This window comes from Eubalaena glacialis, chromosome 13 (genome assembly GCF_028564815.1).
Source record: "Eubalaena glacialis isolate mEubGla1 chromosome 13, mEubGla1.1.hap2.+ XY, whole genome shotgun sequence".
Taxonomy (NCBI): domain Eukaryota; kingdom Metazoa; phylum Chordata; class Mammalia; order Artiodactyla; family Balaenidae; genus Eubalaena; species Eubalaena glacialis.
In genome coordinates this window covers 14161322-14184010 of record NC_083728.1, presented here as the reverse complement: position 1 = coordinate 14184010, position 22689 = coordinate 14161322, and the positions used below count along the sequence as shown (strand labels likewise).

At 42.9% G+C, this 22689-nt stretch overlaps 1 protein-coding gene across 23 annotated transcripts in view; it reads right to left on the bottom strand.

The window, feature by feature from the left end:
• ZMYND8 (zinc finger MYND-type containing 8) overlaps positions 1 to 22689 on the bottom strand; it is a 157345-nt gene that overhangs the window by 66765 nt on the left and 67891 nt on the right. For 16 of the 23 annotated variants that reach the window (XM_061209724.1, XM_061209725.1, XM_061209723.1 and 13 more), the window contains 6 exons: positions 14106 to 14324; positions 10141 to 10254; positions 7990 to 8082; positions 6788 to 6875; positions 3703 to 3758; positions 813 to 890 (listed from right to left, as the gene is read on the bottom strand). In XM_061209724.1, coding sequence (XP_061065707.1) covers positions 813 to 890; positions 3703 to 3758; positions 6788 to 6875; positions 7990 to 8082; positions 10141 to 10254; positions 14106 to 14324 — 648 coding nt within the window. The remainder of the gene's footprint in view (positions 1 to 812; positions 891 to 3702; positions 3759 to 6787; positions 6876 to 7989; positions 8083 to 10140; positions 10255 to 14105; positions 14325 to 22689) is intronic. The other 7 variants (XM_061209733.1, XM_061209736.1, XM_061209739.1 and 4 more) reach the window with 1 other exon arrangement.

The following is a 22689-nucleotide window of genomic DNA, read 5'->3' as shown; positions in this document are numbered from 1 at the left end:
TGCCGCTCCTGCCCGGGTGGGAGCGAACAAGAGACTGTACCTTTCTGGGCAACACAGGGACAGTAATACCTACACCCTCTGTTAAGCTGGAGGGTTAAATGCACCTTACATCCAGCATATAAGAAGGGACGGCGTTAGCTAACTTTATTCTTTACCGAGAGCTACTCAGGGCCTTAACGATTCAGATGTCCATCTCAAAAGGCAGGAAAAGACAACCTATGTTTTGATTCTCAACTCTACTTGCCCAATCTTGCGGCCCAATACCCTCCCCCCGCACCCCCATCCTCCCAGCTCACCCCAACGACACACTTCTCTGCAGAACATCAGTTTGGAAAATACAGATCCATGGGGACAACTAGGGTGACTTTCTCTCCCCACCCCAATCCCAGCCTCAAGAACCATGGTTTGGAGAGACCATGGAGTTAACCCTGGGAGGGATTTCCAAACCTCTTAAAATAGACCCAACATGATTTGTAAGTAACATACTCATTTAACAGGACTCGGGTCATCATCTGCATGACTTTGGCATGTCTCTCCTCTCTGATGAGCTTCTTTTCACTCTGCATCCTGCTGTTTTCGAGGGCTAATAAACCCAGTAAATCGTGACGTTACCTCTGGCACATGACCTTTCAGCCAAAGAGGTTTATCCCACCTGGATTACTCCCATTCTGCCCTAACTTAATTTTCAGTAAGAAAAGTATTTTAAAACTTCATCCAAAGTTTCATCCAATAAGCCACCTGGAGAAAGCTGTCCTGGGTCACCCAAGGCATAGAGTTCAGAAAACAAAGAAAGGAAAGGAAATCCAACTTACACAAGGCTCACAAAACCAGTTATCTCGTTTTTGGCAAGCAGCTAGATAACACTCTGGACAAACTTCGATTTCATTCATCTGTAAAGCAAAAATGTGTCAGAATGTGTCATTCCCAGGGGCCTTATATCTGCAGGCCCTCAAGAAATGCATGATGATACTGGCAGGTAAGATTAGCTAACCTAAGTCCCACAGTGGGGAACACCCTGGACATCAGTCCAACTATTTCTCACCAGCCCCGACTCGCCCACCTAGCCCCAGTCGCCATCCTCTCTCGCTGGACCACGTCTCCCAGCTTCCCAAGCTTGGTCCATTCCCCACACAGACAGAGCAGCCAGAGCCACCTTCTACAAACACAGATCCCATCTGGTCCCTCTCCGTAGACCAGTGGTTCTCTACTGGGACAGTTTAACCCTTCCAGGGACACTTGGCATAACTGGAGATATTTTTGGTCATCGGTCATCACAACTGGGGGTGGACAGTTGAGACTGGAGTCTATGATGGTACAAGGACAGTTCCTTCAACAAAGATGTCTCTGGCCTCAAATGTCAGTAGCGCCGAGGTTGAGAAACTAACAATGAAATCTAAACACCTGGTCAGGGCTTCCCTGGTGGTGCAGTGGTTGCGAATCCGCCTGCCAATGCAGGGGACATGGGTTCAAGCCCTAGTCCAGGAGGATCCCACATGCCGCGGAGCAACTAAGCCTGTGCACCACAACTGCTGAGCCTGCGCTCTAGAGCCCACAAGCCACAACTACTGAGCCCACGTGCCACAACTACTGAAGCCCGCGCGCCTAGAGCCCGTGCTCCACAACAAGGGAAGCCACGGCAATGAGAAGCCCACGCACCACAACGAAGAGTAGCCCCCACTCACCACAACTAGAGAAAACCCACGCGCAGCAACGAAGACCCAACGCAGTCAAAAATAAATAAATAAATAAATAAATTTAGATAAATAAATAAACACCTGGTCAGTTCCTTCAAGGCCATGAGTGGTCTGGCCTCAGTCTACCTGTCTGAGCTCCCCAATCCCTTCCCTCGACTCTGGCCTCTGCTTGCCATGCTCAATTCTATATATCTCTAATCACACCATCCACAGCAATTAATTAATACCATGTTACTCTACTTTATTTCCATGGATAACTGAAAATTCTGTAACTGACCGTCCTCTCTCTTGAGAAAGTGCATTCCCCCAGAGAATCGTCATGACTTAGAACTAAGGGCCCTGGAAGCTCCCTTCTTGGATCTAAATTCAGACTCCACTACATCCTAGCTCTAGAACTTTAGGAAAAGTTGCTTATACTGTCTAAGCGTCCATTTCCTCACCTCATAGAATGGGGATGAAAGCAGTACCTACCAAACAGAATTATTACAAAAATTAGATGAGATAAATGTAAAGCATTTCAAGTGCCAAGGTGCCAGACACATAGCAGGTGCTCAATTAATGATTATTAATAATTTTATAGTAATTACTAATTATAATGGACTGACCAACTGAGGGCAATGAATAAATGAATGAGTGAGTGGTGGACCATATTTCTTCCTTCTACCCACTCTCCTTCTGGGCTATTCCAAAGGTACTGGGTAGAACAAACCAGCAACATCAAGTCCAGGACAGCCCCGGCATTGGAACCCACAAAGCAGCACTGTGTTGCCAACAGGTAGGTTCAGAATGCCAGACAAACAGCATCTGGGTTCAATAAATTCTACATTATGACAACCCACCAATTAAAAGTCTAGGCTTCAGCACCCAGATCAAGGGAAACGAATCCTCAAGGGGGAAACAACTGAACAACTCGCCCAGAGACAACTCCAAGTCGCCAACAACCATATCAAAAACAGTCCATCACCACTTGGATCAAAGAAATCAAAATCACAATCACAGTGAGATGCCACTGTTTTTTACTGATCACACTGGGGCAAAAACATATATACAAACAGTTTTCAAATTGGAACTTCCAACATTGCAAACGACACAGAAAAACCACCACATTTGTTCACTCCAGGTCATCGTATAAGTAACGCTGTAGCATTTCCAGAAAACAATCAAGAGATATCTACCCAAAGCCATGTTGATAGCCTCAGACCTAGTAGTTGCATTTCTAACAATTATACTAAGGAAATAAATCATCAGAACAGCGATGATAAATTCTATTCTTCCTCTGTGTTTAATTACCTAGGAAAATACTCAGAGTGAAAAATGTAGATTATAAAACTCTCTCTATACAAATATATAGACATGGACATATCCTAAGATATCCAAATGTTTTCTTTACAAATGAACGGATGGATAGATGAGAGTGCAGACAGGCTGAAGGCCATTACATCTCAGTTTTTTTGTGCTCACAACAGGGATCTAACAAAGAAAGGCTCCCCTGTACCATTTCTGCCATCAGCCTGTCCCGTAACCACTAGAGCCTCAGGGCACCCAGCCCAGGAGCTTCATTTCATCCACACCATCAAAACTAGGGGGTATTTTTCCAGGACACCTGGGCCACTCTCAGAGAAACTCAGGACCTTTCCTGCAAATAATGTCAAAACCCAAATACCTTCTGCAAGAAGACTGAAAGGGACCTGAGGGGATGCCACAGATTGTGGGGCAAAGAAATCATAAACTCTATTTGACCCAGAAAACTCAGGATATGCAGTGCTGGACCACGACTCAAGGCTGAAAAATCCCATCTCTCTTAGATCTAAGATTAGGGTGTTGATTTATAACATATTACGGCATATCTGTTGCTTTTACTTTCCTTGAAGAGAGGGGCGCTATCTGTGCCTCAACAAATTCCAAAATTACCAGAGCTACCCACTGGGAGATTCCACAAATGGAAACTTCAATCACCCCAAGCCTTCATTCTAGGTACACTTAAAAGGGGACAGTAGGAAACACATACCTCATGCTCACAGATTTTGATGACGACTTTCGCTATTTGCGTCAATTTGTGATTTCCTGAGGGAATAAGAAAATAGGATTAATTCAAATGGAAACACAGAAATACCCAGCCTTGGGATTATACTTCCACTTACACCATTTTAACTTGCTTTCTTCCAGGATTAACCTTTTAAAGGTTAAAAACCATACATTTCTGGCTTCTAACATCAGTTCAGATTAGGTGACTTTTCCCATGAACCAATCTTTGGTGCTTAGATGTCATCTTCTCTGAAACATAACAATTTGTGTTGGTTTCCGACAGCTCATGAATTAATATTTGAAAGATGCTTTTATATTCTCAAGGCTCAAATTAGTGAAAAGGAGCCTTCTTCTGCCCATTGTCGCAGACCCCAACCCAAGAATAGTACAGGAGAAAGAAGACATTTAATTGAGTAACTCTAGTGTTCCTGGTGCTTTGAAATACATTTTCTTGTTAACTCTTCAAAAAGCCTTATTAGGAAGCAAGTATGAATGTTCTCATTTCACCAAAGAGTAAACCAAGGCTCAGGAGTCATCACTTATATGAGACCACTTAGCTAACGAGTTGAGGATATGGCCCCAGGTCTAACTCTTAATCCTGAACCTTTACACTAAACCAGAGAACAAGATGGCCAAAAAGCCGTGTTTTCTTCGAACATTATGACAATTTTTAGAAATTATAAATTTGGTGGCAAAAAGATTTCATACGCATACACACAAATACCTAGATTTCTGGCTTGTCTTGAAAGCTCAGAAGATCTAAGAACTCTGTATCCAATAAACCACTGGAGTGTCCAGGGGAGATACCCCTCCAGACCAGGTAGGAGTTCCCTGTTTTCCGCAGTCACTCGCTCTCCCCACAGCCAGCGGTCATCCTGGCTTATGCTATTTTTCTGCTACCTGAGCTCATTCACTTGTTTATATGATCTTACTGCCCTTTCTATATATTTGAGTTTATAACCTTTACACAAATTCTCAATGTCTAGGGTAGCTCTCTTTCTCTCCTCCCTGCACCCCAACCCTGCTACTGAGTTAATAATGCAAAACATGTACTTTAAGCAGATAGCCATCCATTCATATATCTTTCCTCAAACATCAGCTAACAACAGTCTACGCTAGGCCCAAGGGTATACAGGAAACAAGTTTGGCATCTGCCCTTAAAGAGCTTACATCCTGGTGAGCAACTCAAATAAAAAAAAGCACCATCCAGAAAGTGTGATAAAATGCTGCCATGGGGAAGTACAGTTACTGTGAGAGCCCTTAACAAGAGTACATAGTATGGTCTGGGTCACGAAGGAAGGCTCCTCAGAGGACTGAGAGGCTGAGACTGAAGGATAAGGAAAACTCATCAAAGCAAAGAGGGGAAGAGTGTTCCAGCAGGGGACAAGAAGAATAGAACAGGGCAGGACCCTGAAAGATCTACTTGGCCAAAAGGTAGACAGAGAGGATTGTGGGAGAGGGTAGGACAATGGGAAAGGTGCCCATCGAGGAGATTTTAATGGGAGCTCTCCTCCATTCTGTCCAGAAGGCTTAACCCACAAAAATGCAACTGACAAAACTTTAACCAGAACATAAAGAACTCCTAAAACTCAGTAATAAAAAACAAACAACCCAATTTTTGAAATGAGCAAAAGATCTGAATAGATGTTTTACCAACAAATGATATACAAATGACTAATAAGCACATGAAAAGATACTCAATACCATTAGTCATTAGAGACAGGCAAAACCACCATGACATAATATTTCATGCCTTCAAGAATAGGTAAAATTAAAAAGAGACAATACCAAGTGTTGACAATGATGTGGAGCAACAAAGATCCTCATATACACTGCTAGAAGGAATGTAAAATAATACAACCAATTTGCAAAACAGTTTGGTAAGATTTCTTATAAATTTAAACATAAACCTACTCAATGATCTAGCAACACCAGTCTTGGGTATTTATCCAAGAGAAATGAAAGCATGTGTCCATGCAAAGACTTGTATAAGAATGTTCACACTGGCTTTATTCATAACAGCCAAAAACTGAAAACAATCCAAATATCCATCAACATCAACAAAGGGAATGGATGAATAAATTGTATGTTGATAAAATATTGTTACCGGACTTCCCTGGTGGTGCAGTGGTTAAGAATATGCCTGCCAATGCAGGGGACACGGGTTTGAGCCCTGGTCTGGGAAGATCCCACATGCCGCGGAGCAACTAAGCCCCTGCGCCACAACTACTGAGCCTGCGATCTAGAGACCGCGAGCCACAACTACTGAGCCCGCGTGCAACAGCTACTGAAGGCCGCGCGCCTAGAGTCCGTGCTCCACAACCAGAGAAGCCGCCGCAATGAGAAGCCCGTGCACGGCAACGAAGAGTTGCCCCCGCTCGCCTCAACCAGAGAAAGCCCGTGCACAGCAACGAAGACTCAACGCAGCCAAAAACAAATAAAATAATTTATAAAAAATATATATATATTGATACCACTCAGCGATAAAAAGAAACAAACCACTGATAGACACAACATGAAAGAACCCCCAAAATATTACACTGTGTCAACGTAGCCAGGCATAAAAGAGGGCACTCTGACTCCACTGGTATGAAATTCTAGAATATGTAAAACTAATCTCTAGTTACAGAAAACAGAATAGTTCCTTTTCAGGAGGGTGGATTTACTGGACAGGGGCAACTGGGAATATAATGGGGTGATAGGAATGTTCTAGGATCTTATTTGGGGTTGTAGTTACAGAGGTGGTTACACATTTGTCAAATTCATGGAATGTACCTGTAAAATGTGTGTTTTTTTATTTTATGTAATTATTCCTCCACTAAAATAAGTTTTTTTTAAAAGGACAGGTAAAAGCATCATATAGTCACAAGCCCCTGTGGACATCAGCTCATACCTTAAAATGCATGTAGTCACTGCCCCCTGTTCACACACGTCAGCAATCTATACACCAGTATTCTCAGCTATTGGCCCTGATGCATGAAAAAAGAGCCTGATTTTTTATGAAGGGCAGGAGAACGGGCAACACACACAGCATACTCTCATTCTTAAGCGTCATCTAATCCACTCACCCCCATTATAAATGATGCAGTTGTGCAAAATCCATTTTGCATCAGCCAGGAAGGCTTCTGTGCAGCCATACATTTTCTTTTTAGCGTTCTGGGAAGAAAAGCCACGGAAAATAATCACCAGTGAGTCTCTATAAGCCACAACCAGTAACACCTGCGTCCCCACATAATTTTCTTAGCAGTCATTTGCCAAATTAATTAATGCTTCTACTCATTTCCCAAGATGCTATTATAGTTGAGATCTATAACTCTATAAAAATGCATTCACTGACACACTAACTTGAATTTTCTCATCTTAGAGCACTGTCATTTATCAAGCAGCTTCTTCCACCAAACCAGGATATTTTATATATTTACATATTTATTATTAATTGTACAGCCTCACATAAGCCTCATAATTGAAAACTCAAGGAAGCAGTCACTATCCCCATTTTACAGACAGGGAAACTAAGGTATGGTAATGTTAAAGGAACTAATCAAAGTTCCAAAGCTAATAATTTAGGAAGCTAGGATTCCAACCTTGTCTTTTTGGAATTCCTTCTTTTGTTTAATACCGTAAGGGTGTGTGCAATTTTCCAAAGCAGGCTGGATTTACTGTTTTGGGGATCATCAATGCATATAATATAAAGTAATGTTTTCTCCTCATCCATGCTTTTCTTTAACCATATTTTGGTGCCAGCAATTTGAAAATCAGCACCAGGATGACATACACAATCTAAAATGTTACATGTGTAATTTTTCAGCATGGAATTTTAGTTTGAACCTTTAAAAACACTTTCAGGCATTAAAGAAATACCCTCATCAGTGAAATAAGTCAAGATCTAAGAAGCCACTTATTCACTGCTAACATGAAGGTCTCCCAGACACTTAATTTTCTCTTCTTCCTTCCTGCTGCTCTTATTAGCACCTCCAAAAGAAAGAGAAGGGTAAGGCTCAAATCAACCAAATCACTAATTCTTAGAATCTGTGACTTTCTCAGATAAAAAGCTAGAATCACCAGCAGAAGTATAATACTATTTGGAGCTAAGCAGTGGATTTCAACACCCATTGCAATCCTTGAGAAAATGTTACAGAAGAAGTTAGGGGAATGAGAGTTCTTCCATCCAAATAAAAATGGCACAGAACCATCTAACTCGAGATGGGGCACGGAAAGTGAGGGAGGATCTTTAATCATCTTGACAATTGGCTTTTTGATGGAAGCCAACCTTTTCCAATGTACAAAGGTCCATGGGATGGAAGATGTATTCCGCATAGTCGGGATGCTGTTCCAACGGAACGGGCTTCTGGAATGCATCTGTCTATAAAAGAAAAGATGCACATACACAAACCCATCACTGCTATGGAAGACCAAGCATTAATACCAGCAATGTACTTTAAAACCGAGACAACTTTCCAGAAAATACAGTTCTAAAACTTTCTACAAAATAGGCCCTTGAGAAGCTCCAAACGGGTTCACCTTCAAATTCTGCCTAGTTATCAATCATCATGGGTCCAGCTGTGTTCCAGTTTTGTCATTTGTTTTGTTTTCAGTACATACTCAAGTAACAGGTCCAGGCCTCTTCAATTAAGATGGACAAGAACACACTATCAGTTACTTGAGACCTGAATTCTGAAGGAGGCTTATCTACACACTGAAAATGCCCATAATCAAAACTGACTGGGGGTGAAATTTGGCTACACCTAGAGATGACACACCCAATAAAGTTCCCCTAAAGTACCAACAGATATCTTACACATGGGCGGAAATTTTAGTGAGGTTTTGCTCCTCCTTTGAGAAGCCAAATTACTTTCAAAGCAGAGACTGTGTGGGGACTTCCCTGGCAGTCCAGTGGTTAAGACTCTGTGCTTCCAATGCAGGGGGCGCACGTTCAAACCCTGGTCAGGGAACTAAGATCCCACAGGCCACGTGTCACAGCAAAAAAAACAAAAAACAAAAAAAAACCCAGAAACAAAACAAAGCAGGGACTGTGTAAAGGTTTTGTATCTTGATCCACTTTCTTATGGAGTAAGAATCAGTTCAAAATGCAAGGCCTGGTTTGTTGATGGGTACTATTTACCTATCAATAAAAAAAAATCTAAAAGATTTCATTAAACACCAAATTATGCTCAAGCAAGGCATCTGAACGGATTACCATTTGCAGTCATCCAAGCTCTCTCTCATCCAGAATCAGTTTGGTCATTTTAAGTTAAAAGGATGCTTCCACAAAAATCAGCAATTTTCTGTTCTGATTTTGTAAACAAACAATTTACATAAGAAATTAACACCTTTGATTTTTCTTTTTGGTTTATAATTCCACAGTGTTGACAAATGTACATGAATCGATTCTTCTTGTCAAAGTTTGTTTTTTTGCAAAACTTAGGCTATATACTTTTGCTTCCATTGACAGAGATTTTGTGAAAGAGACAGGTTCTCAATTTAACAACCCCCAACCGGCATGCTCTGAATTTTTTTCATTGTGATATCAAATTTCAGAATATAATCTCAAAACTAAAGGTTCTACTTTTTTTAAAGAAATTAAACCACAATGGCTACTAAAAGCACTCAGAATCTACATTTCATACATTTATTTGACTTAGAAAGCAAACTCTGAAGAGTTTCACAAAGGGTCACCATATATATGGTGCCTTTGTGTAAATCAGAAAAGAACCCTACCCAAGAACCCAAGTGTCGACAGGAAAAATGTCATAACATGTTGATTATCTCGTCATAACATTATTTTTAAAAACAAGGTATTTTACTCCCGTCTTTCTGAAACCTGTCACAAAAAACTACAAAACCACCATTACAGCTATGGCGATATGACTGGGACTTCTGGGAGGGAAACCACGGAGAAGTACACCGCTTGCCAGCTGAACATGGCAGGCCTGCTTTCACATACAGATTGTCCTTAAAGGGCAAAAGCTGTACATCAAATCCCGTTTCAAAATTCTCACCCTTTACAGGAATCTCACTGGTTGAGTTTTACCTGAAGGTTCCACCATTAGGCCTTGATTACAAAGAAACTGGGTTGTACTCAGCTCTCTCATTGAAATGGAATTCTACTAACTCCTCCTTACCCGATGCGGTCTGAGGTTTCACTTCGCAACCACTCAGAATTTTTAATCCACACCAGCTTTCTAATATATGTCATTTCCTGATTAAACTCCTTGGTCTCACAAAGTGCTCACTTTTGAGAATTAACTTAATGCCGTTGTCCAATTTAATTTACAGGTATCTGAATCTGGGCACTCAAGACCCAAAGAGTAATAAGCACAGGTGTCTGAAAAGCTAAGGCAACTACAAGGAACAAAAATGTTAACAGAACAAAGGTCACTATTCTCATTCACACTTATAACAAGAGGAAGTGTCATCTTACCCCTGGCTGTTTCATTTTCTGAATGGCAAACTTGAGCAGGTAGGATAACTGTTCAATGGTGAGCATTGTCATGGCTTTACTCTGAGTCTCGATGCATTCTGCTACTGTAATCTTCTACAAATCAAAATCACACAAATATCCAGTTAGAAAAAAAAAAATTACGATCCCATGTACTCATTTCCCTTTCCTCCTAATTTTCCAGTAAGTTCACACGTAAAAAATAATTCCCATCTAAATGAGACCAGTTGTTTCGCTTGACAAGCACTCCAATCTACTTGACCTGGGTGCTGGATCAGTGGATAAAAATTAAGAAGCACACCGATCCATCGATTACCTCATTAAGAACTGTTTTTAGCTCATGTAGACAATATAATCTGAAAAAAGGGTGGGGTAGGCAAGGACCTGAAAAATCGTCATTGCTATAACCTTGGGTTTCAAGAATAGGACATGAAAGGCCACTGATGGTTTCAGGATAATCTCTTCACACAATGAATCAGCCACTTTCCTTGATCCTCTTAAGGTTCTGGGCTGTCTTTCAGGAAACTGACAAGGCATTAATTCAATGACATCACGGTTGGAAAGGGACAGTCTTCCCTGTAGAAAGAATCCAAGGGATGGTAGTGAACTAATAATAAAAATGACTTCATTCTCCATCACCACTGATGTGAACCCACTCAGGACATTCCGGCAAATTACCCATGGAGCAGTCTAGCTGTCTATCTCTGTGGGAAATAAATGTCACTTTGTAAGAGAAATTCCCATCAAAGACATGTCTGACACCAGATTCTGCTGTGTAAATCTGGTACTTGATCTAAGAGCTTCGGAATCCTTAGGTAGCAGCAACAACAAAAATCGTAAATTCAGATGCTATCAGGAAACACTCTTGAACCATCTGTGTAGGGACAGCTGAGAAAAGTTTTCTCCAATTAATTTGGATTTCATTTCCATTCTTCAGATCTCCGGATCCTCCAAAAGGAACTTCCAGGCGTGTCTGGTTGGTTGTTGAGAAAAAGGGCAACACAAGAGGCGCTCATAAGCTGAAATCAGTCCGTGACGCACGGATCTCACTGCTTAGCTACCAGGGCCAGAAATAGCTGGTCTTCCCAGTTGACCATCTCACCAATTCACCACTGGAAGAAATTCAGGACTCTAAAACTTAGACATAGAACAGCTGTCTGTCTGAATTCCAGTTCATTTCCAAGTAACTATCCACACTCAATACTTGGGTCGCCCGCTCAACTGTCATTCACCACTTCTCCCCCAGCCCTGGCCATGTCCTCCTGGTTGGCAATGGCCGGTTCCCACAATACAGACTGAAAGTACCAAACAAACATTTTTGAGCCTTTCCTGTGTGGGGACTGGCGGTCCAATCCTGACCAATGAGCCCAAGGGCGTGTCAGCTGGAGGCTGATGGGCAAAGTCTTCTTTTTTTTTTTTTTAATTAGCACCTTTAATTATTATTATTATTATTGTTTTTGGGTTTTTTTGGGCTGTGTTGGGTCTTCGTTTCTGTGCGAGGGCTTCCTCTAGTTGTGGCAAGCGGGGGCCACTCTTCATTGCGGTGCGCGGGCCTCTCGCTATCGTGGCCTCTCTTGTTGCGGAGCACAGGCTCCAGACGCGCAGGCTCGGTAGTTGTGGCTCACGGGCCTAGGTGCTCCGCGGCATGTGGGATCTTCCCAGACCAGGGCTCGAACCTGTGTCCCCTGCATTAGCAGGCAGATTCTCAACCACTGCGCCACCAGGGAAGCCCCAAGTCTTCTGCTTGATAAAAATGGGCAAAGTCTTCTGCTTGATAAAAACGGATTGAGAAGAGACACTCCTCTCAGGGGGATTGTTATCTAGTCACACGTGATAAAACCCAGCAGCCACCTTACGGCCATGAGGGACACACTGCCTCATCAATGAAATGCAAAGAGTCTGGCTCTGAACAAACGCTGGCCTGGCCCTGCCCCTGGGTTCTTTCTACACACGATAATAAATCTCTCTGGTTTCAGCTGCCTTTCATCAAGATCTATTATTTACAGCAAAAGCATCCTATCTGAGCCACTATCTTCTCTGCGAAATTATTAAACAATTGGGAAGGGAAGGTCAAGACAAAAGAAAATAAATGAAGGTTCCAGTTCCTACATTAAATGCAGGATGAGGTCAGGCTCTGAACAGGAGGGCATTGCTGAGCAATCTCTCCGTCTATAGGAACCCAAAGAAAACCAGTGACCACCTTTTGCAATTTTAGGGGCAGAACACCATTAAAATGTCACCATCATACTGACCTGGCCTCTACTTTCTTTCCACAGATTTCTTTTGCTCCATCCACTACACAAAAGCAGTACTACTGACGCTGTCCTAAAGCTTGCTTTTTTCTCCACTATCGACAGCTGGGAGAGCTTTCCAATTCCTACACAGAAAGCATCCTCGCGTTTGAGATCTAATGCCAACATACCTTTGAATCCAGGTGACATTCCATATTAAAGGATTCTGTAGATGACATTATTTGGGTTTTTTAAAATAAATCTATCTATCTATCTATTTATTTATTTATGGCTGTGTTGGGTCTTCGTTGCTGCGCGCGGGCTTTCTCTAATTGCGGTTAGTGGGGGCTACTCTTCGTTGTGGTGCGCGGGCTTCTCATTGCGGTAGCTTCTCTTGTTGTGGAGCACGGACTCTAGGCGCACAGGCTTCAGTAGTTGTGGCTAGCGGGCTCTAGAGCACAGGCTCAGTAGCTGTGGCGCACGGGCTTAGCTGCTCCGCGGCATGTGGGATCTTCCTGGACCAGGGCTCAAATGCGCGTCCCCTGCATGGGCAGGCGGATTCTTAACCACTGCGCCACCAGGGAAGCTCTGTTTTTGTTTTTAATTTGTTTTTGTTTTTGTTTTCTAGATGACATTCTTATTTTCAGCATTTTGAAAAAGCATCATAGTTGGAAGTTGCTGAGACTAGAAGACACCTCAGAAAAGTGGAAACCATGATAACTGTTTTCATGAAGAGCGCTCAGGCTTTGCTACAAATGAAATATGCACGTTCCCTTCACTATGCCGTGCGCTTCTCCCTTGGGTTCTGTACCTGCAGCCCCCTCAGCCTGGAAGGCCATCCCCCATGGCCCCACGGCTCACTCCTTCCCTCCTTCAAGTCCTTCCTAAATCTTAAGAGGACTTCCTGGACCTCGTCATTTAAAATGGAAACACTCTGCACCCCCCTCACTCCCTATTCCTCACTTTCAATTCATTTTCTCTAGAACATTCTTCTTCTAACACACAGTATACAACTTTATTGTGGTTTTTGTCCTTTTCTCCTGAAAAGAATGGGATTCAGGCCTCTTTTTGTTCACCGTTGAACCCCTAGTACCTAACAGGCACGGGAGAAACAGTTGTCGCGTGAATAAAAGCATCAGATGGCAACCACGTGGGACATACAACCAACACTGGTCTTCCCAGCTTGGCTATTGCCGATGATTCAATGATGCAGCAGGAGACAACATCCAAGAAGGAAGAAAATAGCTTGGGATCTTTTCAAAACATACAAAGTGTCAGAAGTTTATAACTTCTGGAATGTTCATTACAGGAGAATCAGAGAAGGCTGCAGATCTCAAAGTGATCCAAAGACCCATGAAGAATCAAAATCAATATTCAGTGCAGGGGACCTTCCTGGCGGTCCAGTGGTTAAGACTCCACACTCCCATTGCCGGGGGCGCGGGTTCAATCCCTGCTAGGGGAACTAAGATCCCACAAGCCACGCAGTGCGGCCAAAAAAAAAAAAAAAGAATCAGTGCAATTGTCTTTCCAAGAGCTGAAGTGCTAAGGCCGTTGCCTATGTTGGTCCAAAAAAGGGGGTGACCAGGATAGAGCAGATGGAAGGCAAGAAACTTCTCTTTTCTTTGTGTTTAGATTATTTGAAATTTTTGAAATAAAAGGAAGAAAAGAAAGGAGAGGAAACGAGGCAGACAATGCATTCATTCAGCAGGAACTAACCTCACATTCAGGACAAAACCAGTCCCCCTCTGGTTCCGATGTCAGTCTCAGACACTTAGCGTGATAAACCCGGGGACAGAGCTCACAGCAAAGGACTTGGCCTTCCCGGTGACAAACCCAGCAGTAGAAATCATTTCGTCCATCCTGCGGTACAACATCAACAGGGTCTGTGGTGAGTGGCTGCTTCATATAGTAAAACGGACCATGTCTTAGTTCTGACTGAAATGTAGGCAAGAAAGACAGGTTTGGTTTCAAAACAAATGTGCATTCTCAAAAGGAATTTGAACAAATACATCAATAACAACAGAAGAAAATTAGAGCATTTCACACATTCATTAAAAAGCTATCTTGGGTTACTCTACTTAATACAGAGTTTGCGGGTCATTAGATACTAAGATTTATTTTTCTTTCTTGTATTTTAAGAGGCCATGGATTGAAAAGCTGGTGTCTAAGAGTTAACAGGCAGCCCTAGCAGGACAGCACAATGGTTACAACCCAGGCACACGTGGGTTCAAATTTAGCTCTACCAGCTGCATGACCCAGGGCAAGTCTCTTAACCCCTCAGCTTCAATTTTCTCATCTGTAAAATGGGGATGATAATACCTAACATCACTGTACTGTGGCTGGAATTAAATGGGATCGTATAATGTATGCATTTAACACAGTGCCGCCATTACAAATATTGCTAATACGGTTAAAAGTCCAACATATGGAAGCCTAAATGTACAAAGCCAAGAAAAGTATGGCAATTTGCCCTGGGAGTCTTTCAACAACAGGCTTTTGGAGAATAGATCCATTGGAAATGAGTCACCAAAAATGATCATTCATTTTTTTAAGTCTACCCCCAATGCATAAAGTACTTAATAGCCAATAAGAGGTTTTCCTAAAACCATGATTCTCCAACATGGTAAGTCCTGGTGTTCGCAGAGAAGCCACATCTACTGAGAACGAACGAAGAATGGCAGAAAGATGAGAGAGGCGGGTGGCCAATTCATGGCCAAAATAGCAAGAGAAATGGTCCCCTAATGATACATTATAGAATCCAGCAGAGCCACCCTCCGAACTCACACAACCGCTCGGAAGAAACTCGTTAGGAAAATGCCTACTGGAAACCAATACGAAATCCTTTTTAGGAAGTATGAGAAAGTCTGGCGGTAAGTGTCAAAATGACCTGGTAACTGGCTGTGTGACCTTGAGAAAGCTACTCAACCCACTTTAGCCTTGATTCCATGGACAACAGCTCAGCCACAACCACAGGGCCTACCTCTGAATAAACCTCCTTGTATGACAAGCTTTTTCCTGTCTTTCAGTAAAACATTACAGTTTCCTCCATAAAGATCTCATATATTGGTTAGGGGCTGCATAATTCCTGTTGCTGCTGTGAATAGGACCTTTTCCAATTACAGTTTCTAAATAAGTTATCGTTGGTATATAGAAGCGCTGTTAGATTTTCAACACTGACCTCATATATAAACAGTTCTGGTAGTTTATTGATTAAAAATCTTACCATCTCTAAGTAACATTAGTTTCGTCTGTCCGTGTCTAATATTTTTACATCACTTTTCTGTTTTCCTTATTTTACTGACTAGGACCCCCAGGATAACAGGGAAGAGTGACCAAGATTGCAGGCACCCGTCTCGTTCCTGGTTTTTATTATGAAGTTTTAATGTTCTCAAAATGCCTGCTACTTCCACCTTCCTTGATAAAGAGCCTCACAGACGCTTATTTAGCAGATCTTTGTGAACCGATCCTTCTAAGCCTCCCGACTCTCATTTCTACTAAGAAAACAGCTACGACTTATAAGGGCAATTGCACAATTCTTGAGCCTGGTTATTGCCCTGTTTCAGTTCAACACTTAAAATAGAGCACTCTCCTTGGTTTCCAGATAATTAACATCATCGTTATGCTATTCCTTCCACGTTACGTTTTTCAACATACTGTCACACACACTATCTTCATTTTGTCCTCACCATCACCTAGAGAGGTACTCAGGGGAGACACCACTTAGTCTTACTAGACAGATGAGAAAACTAGGTTAAAAAGACTTATCTGACCCCCAAGCCCAGAGCAAGGACTCCCACCCAGGTCTCTGAGCACTTTCTCTCGTCCCTGTGCCCCACAAAAGATGATGCTGGATGCAGAAGAGATTCTGATGATTAAGTGACCCCTCACAGAACATTCTCTGTAATCCAAAATAACTTCTGCTTAAACAAACTTACGGTTACCAGGGGTAAGGGGGGGAGGGCGATAAATTGGGAGATTGGGATTGACATATACACACTACTACTATATGTAAAATAGATAACTAATAAGGACCTACCGTATAGCACAGGGAACTCTCTACTCAATACTCCGTAATGGCCTATATGGGAACAGAATCTAAAAAAGAGTGGATATATGTATATGCAGAACTGATTCACTTTGCTGTACACCTGAAACTAACAACATTGTAAATCAACTATACTCCAATAAAACTTTTTTAAAAATAATAATAACTTCTGCTTAATGCAAAAAGCTGGAGAGGAAAAAAAAATCTGAAAATTCGGAAGACAGCTAGAAACAGAATAGAGGGGACATAAAAAGATAACAGCATCTAGAGCAAGGAGTTCTCAATTCATATGACATCTTGGGCCAGAAAATTCTTTGTTGCAGGGAGCTGTCCTGTGCACTATAGGATGTGTAGCATCATCCTTGGCTAGATGCCGGTGGCAGCCCCCCTACCCTCCATGCACAAAATTATGACAACCAAAAATGTCTCCAGACATTGCCCAATGTCCCTGGGCGGGGGCAAAACTGCCTTCAGTTGACAGCCATCCATGTAGAGGATCTGCTATCTGCCTAGGAAAATGATTGTTTGAGTTTCTATGGGGGAGAGTGTTAAGGGGGGCGAGGGGGAGGGGGAGGAACGCCCATTGAAAGATAAACTGTACATATCAAGCAAGCAGAACTATTTCTAACCTGAGTGGGGTCTTCCAGGATGCTTTGTGGCTTTTGCAAGATAGCTGTAAGCTGTATTTCAGGGCCCAACTTCCTTTCAGTAAGTTAATAATAGGATAGGAAGAGTCATTAAGACCTAAATGAAATAGAAGAATCGAATATGACAGCTCAGCTCCCTAGCCGGCAACCTAAGTCCTTTCCATCTAATAGAAGCCGGGGTATTGCCACTTGAGAAGCTTCCCCCGCCCCCTTGTCCCTGCCCCTACCCTCACCTGGCCAGGGGTGGGCGTTCCTGGGAGGACCATGAGGAGGGAGGGCCAGGTTGTCCCCTACTCTTTTCAGGAGTTTCATCCTTTCCCGAAACAGCAGCTGTTGCTGAGAACTAGCTGCCTGGTAATCGCCTTGTCAATCAGATACCTGCCTTCTCTGCTGCTTGTGTTTCCAGCTCCGTAAAAATAATCTGATAACAAATATGGAACATTTAAAAAAGGAAAGGCAAATCCTTTCAGGTAGAATGAGTTTATGATTTTTCTCCCTCACATGCATAAGGTGCGTTCCCAGCCTGCTAGTAAGGCAAGCAGGTTACAACCTGTGTTGCTATGAGATTAACTGCAGGCTGTGAGCACACATGTTCACATTCCCTGCTTCTTCCACAGGCCGGCTTAACGAGAAATAGACAGGCTTGTTCATTCACTTCTGGAACACCTCAGTCTACACCAGGAGCCAGCAAACTTTCCCTATAAAAGGATTCTATAAAGATAGTAAGTAAACAGTTGAAGCTTTGCAGGTCGTGTGGTCTCTACTGCAATGACTCAATTCTTGTCAAAGGAGAGCAGAACCGACTGCAGATGAGATGTCACTGAGTGGACGTGGCTTTGTTCCAGTAAACTTTATTTACAGAAACAGGCTCTGGGCCGCACCTGGTCTGCGAAAACCAGAGGATGGGTGCTGGGGCTGTGTGTGAGCACAGGGTACATGTCTGGGGGGCCAGGGGCTGGGGGGAGAGGACCACAGACTCAAATTCCTTCTGGGGCCACATAGGGAACACAGATGAATGAAAACAGTCCTAGTTCTGGCCTGCATTCTCCTGCATTTGAGAAAAGCACAAGGACTGCAAAATAAAGCAAGACTGCTTAGCCCTGGAGTGTGAGGATGATGCTGGCACTCAGCCTCAGTGCTGGCGAGACGGCGGGAGGGGCAGAGCACGTGCCCCCAGGCAGACACACACACCACGGGCTGCCTGGCCTCAGGGAAAAGCAGGCAATCCTGCTGTCTGTCCCCTGACCTGTCTCAGCTGTTAATACACTGCCCCCACCCAACAAGGAACTTCCGTGAAATGTCCCAGTTTTTAAGACAATGCATGGGCCCAGCAAAATAAGTCCTGGCCCATCTCTTTATAATACGTATACCCCTGCACTCAGAGGAGGCAAGAGGGGCCCTGTCATTTCTGTGCCATACTCAATCAAAGGTACACCTAAGGCCATTTTGCACAAATCTGTTAGCAGATTATTGTTCGATCCTTTAATGAGAAAGAAAAGGAAAGAAAAGAAAAGAAGTAAAGAAAAGAGGGATAGAGGGAGGGAGGGAGGGGAGGTGAAGGGACGGGAGGGGAGGGGAGGGGAGGGGAGGGGAAGGGAGGGGAGGGGAGGGGGAACCTCCCAAAAGGACTCAAACTCAAAATGTCCCAAGAACTACAGATTAGATTGGTATTTTACAGTAAAGGGCCAATGTCACTTGGGACAAGGTATTTCTTGCCGCATCTACTGTAGGACATTTAGCAACCTGACCCTCCTCCACACAATGCCAGAAGCACCCTTCCAGGCTTTGGGATGTCCCCCACAGGCAGTCCCAAAAAAAAGCACCTATATGTTTTCGAACCTTTCCTAAGAGGTAAAATCACTAGACAAAAAGGCTGTAAAAAATTAATTACAGGACTTCCCTGGTGGCGCAGTGGTTAAGAATCCGCCTGCCAATGCAGGGGACACAGGTTCAAGCCCTGGTCCGGGAAGATCTCACGTGCCGCGGAGCAACTAAGCCTATGCGCCACAACTACTGAGCCCACATGCCACAACTACTGAAGCCCGCATGCCTAGAGCAACAAGAGAAGCCACCGCAATGAGAAGCCCGCGCACCGCAACTTAGAGTAGCCCCCGCTCGCTGCAACTAGAGAAAGCCCGCGCGTAGCAAAGAAGATCCAACACAGCCAAAAATAAATAAATAATTTTTTTAAAAAATTAATTATAAACCTCAGAATACTCTTTCCCCTAAAAATAAAGTGTGTTCTAAACCTCTTCTTGAAATTCCCCTAAAAGTAATGAATTCCCAATATATGAAAAATGGGTGAAACCTTAAATCAACGGACAAAGGATTCATCTCCAAAATATATAAACAGCTCATGCAGCTCAATATTAAAAAAACAAACAACCCAATCAAAAAATGGGCAGAAGATCTAAATAGACATTTCTCCAAAGAAGACATACAGATGGCCAGGAAGCACATGAAAAGCTGCTCAGCATCACTAATTATTAGAGAAATGCAAATCCAAACTACAATGAGGTATCACCTCACACCAGTTAGAATGGGCATCATCAGAAAATCTACAAACAGCAAATGCTGCAGAGGGTGTGGAGAAAAGGGAACCCTCTTGCACTGTTGGTGGGAATGTAAATGGATACAGCCACTACAGAGAACAGTATGGAGGTTCCTTAAAAATCTAAAAATAGAATTACCATATGATCCAGCAATCCCACTACTGGGCATATACCCAGAGAAAACCATAATTCAAAAAGACACATGCACCCCAATGTTCATGGCAGCACTATTTATAATAGCCAGGTCACGCAAGCAACCTAAATGCCCATCGACAGAAGAATGGATAAAGAAGATGTGGTACATATATATACAATGGAATATTACTCAGCCATAAAAAGGAACGAAATTGGGTCATTTGTAGAGACGTGGATGGATCTAGAGACTGTCACACAGAGTGAAGTTAAGTCAGAAAGAGAAAAACAAATGTCGTATATTAACACATATATGTGGAACCTAGAAAAATGGTACAGATGAATGAGTTTGCAGGGCAGAAATAGAGACACAGATGTAGAGAACAAATGTATGGACACCAAGGGGGGAAAGCGGCAGGGGGTGGGGGTGGTGGTGTGATGAATTGGGCGATTGGGATTGACATGTATACACTGATGTCTATAAAATGCATGACTAATAAGAACCTGCTGTATTAAAAAAAAAAAAATTATTCAAGTCATCCAATGATGGAATGACCCAGTTGATTGTATGACTGATTTGACCAATAACAGAGTGATGTGAGTTAAAAAAATAAATCAATAAATTTTAAAAACCCCGTATCTCCACTTCATAATAAAACGTCTCTACCAAAAATGGAAAAATACCGGGGTGGGGGGGGGGGGCGGCGGTTATCATGCTAGAATGGCTTTCTTTTTAGAACACTAGAACAACCTCAGAGTAAACAAAAACAAGAAGGGGGTGGAGACTCTTGATGTATACCAAAAATCAAAAGAACATGAACGCCTAAGACCAGAGGCAGAAGGAATGAGCAAAGCTGGCAGGGTATGCCACATAAGGGAGGGGTGGGGAGTGCGGAAAACCAGAGCACACAGGCGCCGTGTCTATAGAGCAGGCTCTACTCAGCTCCTGCTATTGCTGGATTTTTCTGAGTTTTTATAGGAACCCAGAAATACAAGTTGTTATTTGAAATCTCATGATCTTCAAATGTTGGTGATTAACAGAAATTATGTTGGTTAAACCCGGCATATGCAGACGTACATTTTGCTTTTAATTCCATAATTTTTTTCAATTCTATAATCTAAAAGAGGAAAGAAAAGGGAAAGAGAAGAAAAGAAAAACATGCCCAGAAGAATTTTTTTTAAAGATTTCAGTTCCTCTTAGGAAAACAGACTGTGCTTGAGGGAGGGTGCCCCCTTCAATGCAAACACTACAAGCTGGAATGAATTATGGGGTCAAGAGTCAGGAATTTCTTTTCTTTACAGTTAAGGCTATTTCTCCTTTGCCAACTCCTGGCCATTCAGCCCCAGGGAGTTTTAGATGTGAAAAACAAATACCTACAATCAACCTTAGAATGTTTCTAGTCCAAACCCTATTTTACAAGGTAACTGAAGCTCAGAAATGGGAAAGCAACTGACAAGGTCCCACAGTGAGTTTCCCAGATGCAGTGGGACAGGAAGGAGTCAGGTCTCCAGGTCTGGAGCCCTTCCCTCCAGAGCCATGGCTCCGTTAACTCTTCTATCAGTACTGCAGATAGGAGAATCATCTTCAGAAGCATAACTGTGCCCTGTGTCCAGTCACCCCTGCTCTGTTCCACATCCACAGTGCATTCTGTATTCATGAGCTCCCGCCCTGTGTCCAACGCTGGGGCGAAAGCAGCCACTGGACACTGACCACTTTCTGAGGCTCCTACCAGAGGGGGACAGAGATTTACAAACACACCATTGTGGTCACGAGGCTTAAGTGTTATAGAAGTGGTATGAACACATGGATGAGGAAGGGAGAGAAGAAAATGTGTGAACTGCCTAAGAGTTGATCAGTTTCGAGAGAGAGAGAGGTGAGCCAATTCTTTGTTTTTCTTAATGTCTTTTATCTTTTTCTTTTTTTTTTTTATGTGAGCCAATTCTTAAAAGGACAGGAGGAAGTCACAAAGCACGACTGCATGTGTGCACACACACAGAGGAGCCACTAGGAGACTGTCTCTGTCCAAGGGGGACAATATCTGCTTCATGACTTACGGGAACTGGTAAGAGAGGGTTTGCCGTAAATTAAGGTTTGAGGATTATTTATAGCCTTCCTGTTTCTTTCTCAGTCTTCAAGCTCGACAGCTATGGGATGGCTCCCGGGTGACAGGGGTGGGTGGTCACCGGCTTCAAGCCAGCCAGGCAGATGTAAGCTTCTTACTCACTGTGAGGTCTTGGGGAGGTGACTTAACCTCTCTGACCCTCTGTGTTTTCGTCGGTAAAATGGACACAACTGCAGCCCTTCCTCACAGCATCATTATAAACATTAACGCAAAAAAAGGCTTACAACAGGATGGGCACACTGTAAGTTCTGCTTTTAGTATTATTCTCACCAACACTATTATTATACATGTTTTTTCAAATTGCGATTCCTCCCAGAAGTTTACTTAGAACTCACCAGTTTTTCCTCCTATAATAGGATTCCCAATTCATTAAATCTGGGCTATTCAACGCAGAAGCTACAAACCAGAGGTGGCCACTTAAATTTATTAAAAATTCAGTTCCTCAGGCACATCTGCCACTTTTGCAAATGCTCAGTGGCCACACATGGCTTGTGACTATCCCGCTGTACAGTGCAGGCCTAGAACATTTCCACAGCTGTTGTTTAATTATTTCACGGATAGCCTGGGTGATTATTCCTCTTAATGTAGACTCTGGCTTAACTTCTTTTTTTTTTTTTTTTTTTAATTTATTTATTTAATTTTTGGCTGCGTTGGGTCTTCGTTGCTGTGCACAGCCTTTCGCTAGTTGTGGCAAGTGGGGGCTGCTCCTCGTTGCGGTGAGCGGGCTTCTCATTGCGGTGGTTTCTCTTGCTGCAGAGCACGGGCTCTAGGCACGTGGGCTTCAGCAGTTGTGGCATGTGT